Source organism: Porites lutea, chromosome 12 (genome assembly GCF_958299795.1).
Source record: "Porites lutea chromosome 12, jaPorLute2.1, whole genome shotgun sequence".
Lineage (NCBI taxonomy): Eukaryota > Metazoa > Cnidaria > Anthozoa > Scleractinia > Poritidae > Porites > Porites lutea.
Window position 1 is genome coordinate 13567137 of NC_133212.1, and position 11855 is coordinate 13578991.

An 11855-nucleotide genomic window follows, 5' to 3' on the forward strand; every position below is an offset into this window, starting at 1 on the left:
CATTAAGCTAGGTGTTATCTGGTGAATGTTACGATGCGCGCTGCTCTATTCTGAACTAGCTGTAGGTGGTTTAAGAAAACTTTCGGTAGTCCATATGTGATGATTATGATGATGATGATTATAAAGAAGTGCTCTAGTACAATAATGAACAATAATGATGGGGATAAGAAAAAGTGGCTGTTGCAGCAGTCACAGCAGTACTTGCCTTACAGTTTGATTCATAATATGTGGAGGAGAGCAGAGGGTGGCCTGCGCTACAGATGGACCTAAACTTCAAGTCATGTCCGTCTGGTAAACAGAGCCAAAATCCTTGTTCTGCTCCCCCACCTGGGTGCCAGGAATTGAGTACTTACCGTGATTGGCCTGTTAAATCAACTGGCCATTCAGGTCAAAGAAAAATTCGGAAAGCCTTTCCAGTTATTTGTTGAGTCCGTTGGGAGCCCAGAGCAAGGATATAGGCGCTGTTTTGCAGACGTTACTAACCGCAGCTAGGTAATCTGCGATACAGGCTAAGGAGAGGGTTGGAAAGATGGGTAGACATAATAGTCCCAGAGTGGCTTGATCAGCAATCTCCTTTTTACCATCCACAACTGGAACATCCTGATCCGGTACTGGTCATTGAAAAATCACAAATGGCTTTTTTACAGGGGTGTATTATTTTGCTTTCTCCAGGAATCAGGTGCAGATGCTGTGGAGCTCAACTTGTCCTGTCCACATGGTATGGGAGAGAGAGGCATGGGATTGGCTTGTGGTCAGGTATGATGTTGATTACATGCAGTTCTTAGTGCTTGTAATGGCCAATGTACAGCGTGTGCTTAGCATTCAAGTCTTGTTTATTTCTTGCATTAAAAAAAGAATCTTGCAAAGTCTAATTTGTTTCTGTTGGATTTACTCCAAAAGCACGTATTGCTGCATGCTATTTACTTTGACAATGTTTTCGTGTTTTTCCAAATCAGTGGAATGATGATATTAACATATTAATAGCTTATGAAAGTCTTTTCACATTACTTGGCACAAGTGGATAAGCGTGCAATACTACCGTAATTATGCTTCAGATGATAACATTTTTGTTTTCACTTTAGGATGCTGAATTGGTGCGTAACATTTGCCGATGGGTGCGTGCTGCCATTAAAATTCCTTTTTTTGCTAAATTAACCCCAAATGTTACAGATATAGTGGACATTGCAAGAGCTGCTAAAGAAGGTAGGACTTCCAGACAATGAAGAAAATGGATGTAACAACGCTGATATTTTCATCATCACACTAGTTAATTGGTCATGCAAAACAAAAAGATTATGGTTGTTGAAAGAAAATACCTGTAGGCGAACAACATAAAAAACCTAAATACGCTTACCCTGTTTTTCCTGCTGTTTTCTTTGAGCTGCTATTTAATTAACGCACCTTGAAATATTTAAAAAGTTTAATTCAATCCTTAGAGTGTGAATGGTCCGTTCATCAGTTAATTAACCCTTAGTTCTCCACACTAGTCTTTGTCAATAACGTTTTATACGTGTAACCGGGAACGTCAGGAAAGAATTGCCTGTCCCCATAATTAACAATTATTGGACGCGGTTGAGCAAAATATCGTGATTTGTTAGTGGCGAGCCCGAAGCCGAAGGCTGAGGCAAATAATAGTCCAGTTTTAAATTTGTCGCGGCCGCTGAACAGAAGCACTTAAGACTCATTTGTACAAGGTTAGCCTCGACCTAATGTAAATATATTCACAAAGTCCACTCAGAAGAAGACCCGTGTACAACTGAATCTATTGTTTTAAACTCAAATTTAGGCACCCTCTGGCCGGTATTGTGAATATTTTAATTGAGGTCGAAGCTAACCCTGTATAAATGAGTCGTCAGTGCCCCTAGCTATTCAGCGGCCGTGACGAATTCGAAACTGATCTGCGAGACTGTGACAAATCACGAAACATGTACTTTTCGATTACCTAGTTCCGTAATTGTTTTATCATTCGATCACGGAGTTTGTTTTTTAATGAATATCCTCGGGAAGCGAAGTCATCTGCCATTTTCACGCAAGAGTGGTCGCAAGAAGGAGAAAAGCGTGTTGTCTTTTATGCATGAACAGCCAAACACAGTTCGACGACATTGCAATTGAACAGACCATTATTTGTAGGCAGTTATTTGCAGGTCACGCGGTGGGCTCTCGGCCAATGAAAAGAAAGAAAAATTTGCTTCTAATGATAACATGTTATCTCTGGTGATCGTTGTCTTTATCTTTATGACTCATGAACTGGGTGTTTCTTTTTACAGTAGGGCGGAACATTTTAAAATTTGGGGTGGGTGGGAGGTTAAGGAGTCGACTGTCCTCTCTTTATCTTAGAAAAAGTGGGGGCTAAAGCAACCCTAGCCCCCTTGGCTCCGCAATCCCTGTGTTTAAGCTGTAGCGTCCTTCTTAACCCTCCACGTAATGTTATTAAACACTCTTGTCTGAAATCAGGTAACGCTGATGGAGTGACTGCAACTAACACAGTGTCTGGTTTGATGGGTCTGCGTCCAAGTAGTGCTGCATGGCCTGCAGTTGGCAAAGAACAAAGGACAACTTATGGTGGCGTATCTGGTAACGCTATTCGTCCAATTGCACTGCGAGCCGTATCGGCTATTGGAAGAGCTTTGCCTGGGTTTCCAATCCTGGCTACTGGTGGAGCAGACAGTGCTGAGGCAGTGTTACAGTTCCTTCACTGTGGAGCGTCTGCAGTTCAGGTAGCCGGCTATGAAAATTGTTTCTCGCAAAATATCAAGGTGGCTTACTTCTGTTTTGTTTTTTGCACAATTACCTCACGCGCTAAGCTAGTCACGCATGATCTCTTATAAGTATAGAAAACTCGCTTAAGCCAAACAAGGAAAACCCGAGATCAAACAATATGAAGCCCCTCCTAAATAAAATCCCTGTATTTCTGGGGCTAAGAAATGCATTTATAGCAAATGCTTTATATACTTTGGTTTTAAATTTAAATAAAACTGATTATCGTGGTTGCCGGGTTTAAGGAGGTTATAGCAGAAGGGTTAATTTTGGCACTAGCGTGAGCCTGCCACCTGTGTTGTTTTTGACAACTGAAAAGCGTTACGAACAAGTGGATAATGATCGGTTTTGTTACTCTTTTAAGCTTTACCTGCAATATCTGTTAAATACGACTGTCGCTTTTGCAATGAAAACTCTTACTGCAGTGCGCTTGAAATGGAAGAGAAAAATGGAGATGAAAGGATTTGACTTTCGCGCCAACAAAGAACACAACAAAAAAAGAAAAGGTTCGGGTTTTCAATCAATTCTTTAAGTTATCATAATTAATCCTTAATTTGTGAGGTTTAAAAATCCCATGAATGGGAACGTAAACGTTTCTCCGATGCCGTGGCTTGGAGAAGAATAAACTTACGTCTTGTATTTCGGCCAAACCCAACAGTGACAGTACCCTGCGAGCATAGGCTATATTTTTGCGGTGTGTACTGACGTGCGTAAAGTAGCCTCTTTTTTTTTTCTAAGCTACTTTTTGCACGTCAGTTAACACAGCGTAAAGGTAGCCTACGCTTGCAGGGTAGTGTTTTAATCTCTGTACATATAAGCGATTATAGTGTTCATAACCAAAGACCTGTTTGCTTCCTTGTCAGATATCAAGTGCCGTTCAGAATCAGGATTTCACACTGATTGATGATTATACCACTGGACTGAAGTGTTTGCTTTATCTCCAATCTGTTCATGAGCTCTCAGACTGGAATGGGCAAAGTCCTCCTACTCCTAAACATCAAAAAGGCAAACTTGTTCCTAAAATCGCTGAACTTGTTGGAAAGGTATGTTTTCTTCATGCAATTTACTTCTGTTTAAAATTAGTCATATATTTGTGTTTTTAAGGTCGATAAATCATACCATGTTTTCTTGTTTCTAAAATATACAAATGACTCTCTTTTTTAATATCTGGCCCTGCATAATAAGGACCTCTTTAAGGCACAGAATTTTTCTAACCACGGGTGAATGATGGTACATCCTGTTTTTAGACATAAGATAAAAGAACCGCACTCAACTGATCTAGCTAATCTACAGGTGCTTCCCTCAAATGATTTTAACAAATCAGAACACAACTGGCAGCCTGTCAGGAGGCAAGCAGGGGTCAATTTAACTCGTTTTAATTAATTGTAATATTCTAGTGTAACTGTTGTTTTAGGGTCGGAGAGCAATAGCGACTCTCCTATATTAAGCATGTTAAAGCGCATTGAATTGAACCCAGGGCTAAATTGAACAAAACGTTTTCAAGCGTAGTGTACAAGAGATTACAGTCAAGCCAGGTCAAGCGTACCCCCAGGATTCCATTAATGAATTTATTATTCGAAAGTTGAATCCGTCGGTAGTTGTAGATTTCAGATTCATCTCTTGCATGCGTAATGAGCCGTGAATTCACGCGCGGGGCAATTACGACATTTCTACCAGCTCAGTTTTCCTGAATTTGATGTGAATGTCTTCTAAGAAAATTAATCCATTCAAAGATTTTTTTATCTTACCAGATACAGAGAAGTTCTCGTAAAATATTCACTGCTCATTATGTATGCAGGAATGCCGATTTGAATTTGACACTAGTTACGGGAACGACTAACGGATTCATTTTTCAAGTAATCAAATGAATTCATTAATAGAATCTTGGGGGGTACGCTTCACCTGCCTTGACTGGAACGGGAAGGGAGAATGATTATAAAAGTCAAGGAGGCAATGCCTCTTTTTTGTCCAAACTCCTAACATTTTGCCTTGTGCGCATACCTGAACTTACCGAATACATGAATATACTGAATATATGTGTGTTTTTCTTGCAGTCTCTGCCCAGTTTTGGACCATACCTTAAGGAACGAGAAAGTATTGTGGCAAAGCATAAAGAGAAGATCGATTTGCTGAGTGAAAAATTTGAGCCAGAGAAGGTCAGACCTGCCTATAAACCAGACAAGGCGGCTCCGCTTATTAAGGTAATACAAAGTAATGTAGGTATCGTAGCAGACTCACGAGAAATTAATGTTGCAAACAAGAACGGAGGGGAGAGTAGGATGCGCATGTCCTCCTCTCTCGCGCGTCTTGTATAACTTGCACCTAACATTTCTATGTGCCTGCCACACAGGCTAAAATAATCAAGTTACATCGCTCATTAAGTGTATCACCTAGTAATACCAAATGGCCTTCTAAGCTTACCTGTCATGAAGCACATTATGATTTGTAATGATATAAAAGTATTGTAAATCTGTGATTAAATTTATGTTTAGATTCTAAGACGTGTACGACAACGAGTACGAGATTTTCTCAGCACTAAATAGCGCTTGCGCGTGAACCAGCATCATTTTGGCGGGAAAACATGGTAGCCGTCGTCAGTCTTCTACGAGTCTTAGCGAGAATAGGGACCTTACGAAACAACGACGGCGACGGCAACGAGAACGTCAAAAAAGCAAAAATTTAATGAGCAAAACAACAACTCTGACGTGCATCACACTTTTTTGTACATTTCCTCGCCGTCTCTGCATAACTGCAACGTGAAATGACTAAATTTTGAGTTGACTTGAGAACGGGAACGGCAAGGCGATAAATTTTATTTCTCTCTCTAAACTCGGACGCAGTCCTCTCTCTTCGGTTCCAACCTAACTTCCCTCCTTTCAAGTAACTGGGTGACTTGGTAAAAGGGCGAAAAGGTTTTAAAGGACGCGAAGTCTATTTGGCAGCAACGTTTTCATTGGCGCCGCCGTTGTTGGTTCGTAAGGTCCCTAATGTCGAAGTGGCGTAAATAAGTTATCAAATGTTAGAAGTTTTATCATTTTGCGATCGGGGGCCAGAGGGTGTACCCTCCTTCACCAAAGGTAACAGTGCTAAATTTTCTAATGAAAAATGGTAAAATGAAGCTTTCCGGGGAGTCTATATTTTGAGAATACGCGAAAAAACTTGAAGTCAAATCTCGTACTCATAGTCGTCCTCGAATCTAAAGCTCTCTATTCACTTCTTTTAAATCATGTTAATAGGATGTCATTGGTGCAGCCCTGAGTCGTATTGGAACTTATGGTGACTTGGATAACAGGCAGCAAGTTGTGGCTTTGATTGATGAAGACTTGTGCATTAACTGCGGCAAGTGCTACATGACCTGTAATGACTGTGGTTATCAAGCCATTACCTTTGATGCCAATACCCACCTGCCTCATGTGACTGAGGACTGTACTGGATGTACTTTGTGCTTTTCAGTTTGTCCTGTTATTGGTTAGTAGTATGAAATGCCCAGTGTGAATCAGTCAGTCAATCCTCTTAATGGATCCTTCCTATGTTGTGCACTAAAATCGGTCCCTATCATTTTTCAGTATTTTTTGTTGTCTTTCTATAAGGTGGACAGTTCTCAAGAGGGAGACTTAGGGTGCTTTTCATCTAGGCAAATTTAGCTTTGAACGTGAGTGAAGAATTGTTTTTCTTTCTTCTGGAAACGTCCGGGAGAAGAGGAAAAAAAAAATACCATTCCATCGACACATTTCTCGTGTTCTATGCCAGTTAGAAGCCCACGGCTATAAATTGACTCGACAGTTTCGTAAGCAAAATGGTCTCCAATGGTATTGTGTACAAATGATCATTGCATTCATTTCTCTTTCTTATCGGTTGAATACAACAGAAAATTTAATGGAAGTGCAAACTGCTAATAACCTTCCTTTGGAATTTGTGTAATCATATTTAAGTTATCTTATTATATTGAGGTTGCCTGTGCTTTCATGGCGATCTTCAGCTGTTGTTATCCAATGCTGTGCTTTCTTCTGGGGACCAGACGATATATGTGACAAAATGGATGAAAAATTTCCCAGACAAATTCCGGCTGAAATTGCCCGAATTTTCTTCTAGATCGAAAGCGCCCTTACTGTCGTGTCAGTCCTAATCATTCCTTTGGCAAATCCGTTTGTAGTCCTAATGATATGATCATGGTCGAAAACCCTATTCAAGCTCTATTGTTTTGCAATATAGGGATTTAAAATTACGTTTATGGCAAGCGGCAAACTCAACTTAGGAAATGGGTGGATTTATAACTGTAGAAGCTAATTCTTATGGATGAAACTAGCCTGAAACTACCCATTTCCGGGTAGATAAAGTGAATAGTGAACAACGTGTACGACAAAACCTGTTCATGGGGTAGCAGTACAAATGGATGTCTTCTGTTTGCCGTAAACGTGATTCTAAATCTCCGTTTAGCCTAACTTAGTAGTTAACAGGGATCATCGGTAAGTTATTTGATTTAGACCACTTAATCAAACAGTGTGGGATTATTATTAAAGAAATAAGTAGGAGATGGAACTTTGCAGTTCGCCCTGTCATCAATCTGTCATCAGCCAGACTATTCTCAAGACCATGCTCGAGACAAACTGAGGAGAGCTTATGGTGGTTAATAAAGTTCTGAGGCAGTGAAATCCAGGGTGCCCGGCATACGCATTTTCTGCGAAAACTTGAAGACTTCCATGTTACCCAAGGGCAAAAAATGAGAACATCAAGCCCTGTTAGAGTACAGCACTGAGTACTTCGACTTTGAGTTTCTTCACCTTTTATTTGCTGGTGGGGAGCAATGGTGTTACATTGGTGAGAGCGCTTTCCTCCTACCAATTTGGTCTGGGTTCATATCCCGGCGTCGATGCCTTGTGTGGCTGGGTTGAATTTATTAATGGTTCTCTCCCCCGCGTCGAGAGGTTTTTCTTCTTAGGATTTCCCCTCTCCTCAACTGACACCAATTTTTTATTCCAATTCAACCAGGAATGGTAGAGAAAGAACCTTTCCGTGAATGTGAATGTGCTATTGCGTAATCGTTTTTTAGTTATTTTTTTTTGTTGCCTTGTAGATTGTATCAAGATGGTACCAAGGGAGGGACCATACAAGCCCAGCCGTGGGGTCCCGCTTGCTGTCAAAGCTGAGGCGTAAGCTAATGACCTGTTATCTTCTGCATTGTTGTGGGGGGAGGGGTTTTGTGATTCACATGATCATGAAAACCAAGACGTTACTTTATTCTCTGTAATGATCTGGGTGTTTCAAACTGGTGGTTAAAAAGATTATGATCAACACTTCATGTAAATTAATATATAATAATGATTACATAATTACCGGTATATTTTAATCAATCGTGATAATGTTTTACATAATTCTCCTCAAACAACAATATACACTATCCAATGTACACAAGCAAGTCTCAATCTAAAAATTATTATTTAATGTGAGAAATGTGATGGAGAGGTTCTTGTGTGACGTAAGGCAAGGTGAACACAGTGTGTATTGGGCATCAGTACAAACCCGTATGTACCTAGATCTCTTGTTCTTCTATGTGATACTCAGAAATATTTCTTTATTGGATGTGATCGTAGTTACTGACAGGGTTTTACTGCATATCTAATGCATTCGTATTTTTCTAGTTGATATTTATGGATTGACTGGATTTATGTAGAAATTTTTTTAGTGGTAAATTTTTAGCCTATTAAATGTACTTACCCAGGAGGTCATGTCAATTTATTTTTGTAATGATAAGGTGCAGTGAGTAAATAAAGTGCATGTTTTAGAGTTTACTGTCAATTTCTTTTAAAATACTTGTTTTAGCCGTAAAATTAAGGAGTTCAGAATTTATAAATTTTGTTCAGCACAGCAGCATCCACACGTTACATCCATACATTACTCTTGTTTTAATCTCTCTATAGAAACTTTTTCCACAAGGGAAATGGCTACCAAAATGAATAAGAAATACAACTGTCTCGCGATTGACCTGCACCCATTCAAACCTGTTATTTCATTGGTCCCTATAACCTGCACTACCTATTGTTTTCAGGGATAGGGCCATTGTTATATCACCATCCCTATTGTTTTCCCAGCCAATCACAAACCTTTGTTTGGAATAGATGCAGGTCGGCTCCTGTCCCGCCCTATCTCTCCCCAGTCCTCACTCTTTATTGTTTGGCTCTTCCGGACTATTAAACTGTCGGTGTGGCAGGCTAAACGCTGATATATATATATATATATATATATAATAAACAAACTAATAACTGTACGTAGTAAACCTGCTTTAACATTTTTATTCTGAACTTTTGTTCTATTTTGTTGACATATTTCATTGTGTTACATTAATTCAATTAATAATTGAGAAAAAACATTTTATTAAAAATAGAAATGTTCTACCCACCCCTACCGAAAGAACTGGTTTGATATTACACGGTACGGCCAACTCTCTAACGTGGCCATCATAGTACAGAGCAGTTAGACTGTGTTGATCGGTCATTGAAAGGATAAAGGCAGAAAAAAATCAGTTGCATTTGGCTTGACAGTACCCATCTTAATGAGCAGTTTGGCTGTTTCCAGGGGCGTACGCACGTATGCCTTTTCTTACCCTTCTTGTTATAGTGCAAAATCATAGTTGTTTACCATTTACAAGGGCAAACTGGTCGGTGCACAGTTTGAGCAAATAGTAGGCAAAATTTAGGACTGGCAATTTTCTTCCTGAAATGGCGTTTACCATTAATTTTGTACAGATCAGTTGCATTTATCGCAAAAATCTGAAACTGGTATAAAAGATGGCTTTAAAGAGATAGAACATGAATTCAGTTCCGTTTGGAACATTCTGTCTGGAAAAACATGATTGCCTTTTCAGATGTTCCGTTGCCCGTGGAAAGTTTTCTTTGAAACGACCCAAAAAGTCTTGTTCCATTCACTTTCCAACCGATTTTTCCGGAAACTTTTTGTAAGTGGTCAACAACCCATGTCTCTGAATTCGCGTTGGACACTGACATGGCAAGGGGAAAAATAAGCACAGTGGCGACTTTCCCAATTGTAAAGTCTTCAACTGTTTTTAGTGTGTCTTCTTAGTTGTCAAAGGCAGGGGAATCGTTTCAATGCAGAATAAACAAAGTCAACCAGAAATTGACCCTTTTTTTATGTTCGCAACCGAATAAAAAAACATAAGAAAAAACAAGATGGGTCAACGACAGATTCAGTGTTCACTGTTCAGTGTTCACGGTATAGCTCTTGCCCTACACAAGAACCCATACTGGATATTCCCTCTGTTAACACATAAGAATGATGATTTCAGCACGATTTCTGTAACAGAGCTTAACTACGCCACTAGGTGCAATCATTCTTTGTCGCGTGCGATTATTTTACGTGATCTTATTATAACCCAAATTTTTGTTAAGCCCGGGCTTAATGGCTTAAAGGCAGCTACGCCACTGGTTTTATTCTTTACACAAAATGGTTGAATAGAACGTTGTGATTTAATGTGTGCATTGCATTTTTAAACAAGGAGGAAAGGGAAATGCTAAATTCTCAAGAAATAAGACATCCCATGACATTTTGTTTCAAAAATCGGACAAACTAGGTGTACTTATTCAAGACAGGTTGTTGAAGGAATAGTACGGTTTACATCAGTAACGAAAGACTACCCTCCACAGCCACCTTTTAGCATTCTTTCTTCTTGTCCTCCATACAGGCATATCATGATCATTTACGGAAACTGGGTTTATATGAAAGCTTACAAAACAAATGCAAAGGCAATGCATTTCCGGTTAAAAAAGGACGAAAGTAGGCAAGTTATCAAACATAAGTATCATTTCCGTGCCTGATTTGACAACACAAACACAAACCAAAGATCATCCCCATTATTTGAATGACGGCAATCCAGATTCCAAATCCACTAATCACATGAAGGTTGTTTAACAAATATTTTCGAACAAAATCATAGCATCCTTTAGTGTAAATTTTTGTAAGGTCTTGAGTTACATTCTTGTTACATGTATCATCTTTGGGGTCTTTGCAACAACTTTTTGGAACAGATCCCTTGTTATTTCTTCCCCATTTGGTGTTGAACCAGTCCTTATATTTATCATTTCCACAACACTTGAAACTTGCCTGAATTTCGTCGATTGCTCTGGTGACAGACTCGTAATCATGGTCTTTGTATCTGTTAAGAGTGTCTTTTATGTCTCCTCGCAAGTTTTTCTCGATTTGTTCTCTGTAAACGTAAGTGAGAACAATGGCTGTGATCTCTAGAACAAAAATAAGTGTAATAAATCCAAAGTAAGACCCCAGCATGCACTGGCTTTCTTTGATTGCTCCGCAACAGGCCAAGAAAGCTACTACAATGGTCACTACTCCGATGACAACACACAGAATCGGTGCAGCCTTGTAATTAACTGATCCTGTAAGCTTGGTGTAGTCCCCTGCTACTTCTTCCTTGTTGCTGAGCAGCCATGTGCCGAGACAAAACAGAGTACAGCCAGCAAGCCAAAATAACAAATTGAAGAAAACAACCAAGATTTTCAAGCACTTATATCCACAATCCCCTGACATGTTTGCGCCTGTGAAGTGATCTCTTACGAACAAATAATCGTGAGATCGTCCTTTTACTCTTAAGAGCGATAATCCTCCATTCCCATGAAGCAGAAAATCATTACAGTACTGCTTAATTCTTGTCTTGTCTGTGGCTTTGCCAAAACAGTATTTTTTCAGTTCAAATAATTAAAAGGGGAATTCTGTACTCCGTCTGAGTTATAATATACCTTCCGTTTTTCCTGATGAATATAACAAACAAGCGCGTTGAATTGCGGACCAAGGTACCTTCCCTTGTTTTTTAGGAGCAATCGCGGTTAAAATCAGTGTTGCTCGCTCCGACGACCTGAGAAAGAACCTTTTAAACCAGTCAATTTTTGGGGTTGTGAAATCAAAAGGAAGACTAGCCGTTCCACTTTGGCCTCGAAGCAATTTAACAACATTAACGCTCGGTTAGCGCAGAACATGGTCGAATAAGGACCATCAATAATTAAACGAATACAACGTGTCGAACACCCTCAAAACCTAAAACAACACCACCTGCATATGTGACAGAAATTCAA

General features: G+C 39.6%; 1 protein-coding gene and 1 pseudogene across 1 annotated transcript in view; one reads left to right on the forward strand and one right to left on the reverse strand.

Annotated features, from left to right (window-relative positions):
- LOC140953986 (dihydropyrimidine dehydrogenase [NADP(+)]-like) overlaps nt 1-8544 on the forward strand; it is a 35375-nt gene extending 26831 nt beyond the window's left edge. The window contains exons 19-25 of the mRNA XM_073403371.1: nt 673-756; nt 1083-1203; nt 2455-2717; nt 3621-3800; nt 4812-4958; nt 5994-6225; nt 7832-8544. Of these exons, the coding sequence (XP_073259472.1) occupies nt 673-756; nt 1083-1203; nt 2455-2717; nt 3621-3800; nt 4812-4958; nt 5994-6225; nt 7832-7911 (1107 nt within the window). The 3' untranslated portion in view covers nt 7912-8544. The remainder of the gene's footprint in view (nt 1-672; nt 757-1082; nt 1204-2454; nt 2718-3620; nt 3801-4811; nt 4959-5993; nt 6226-7831) is intronic.
- Nucleotides 8545-10232: 1688 nt separating this feature from the next.
- Nucleotides 10233-11619, reverse strand: LOC140921328 (CD151 antigen pseudogene; annotated as a pseudogene).
- Between the last annotated feature and the right edge of the window lie 236 nt (nt 11620-11855).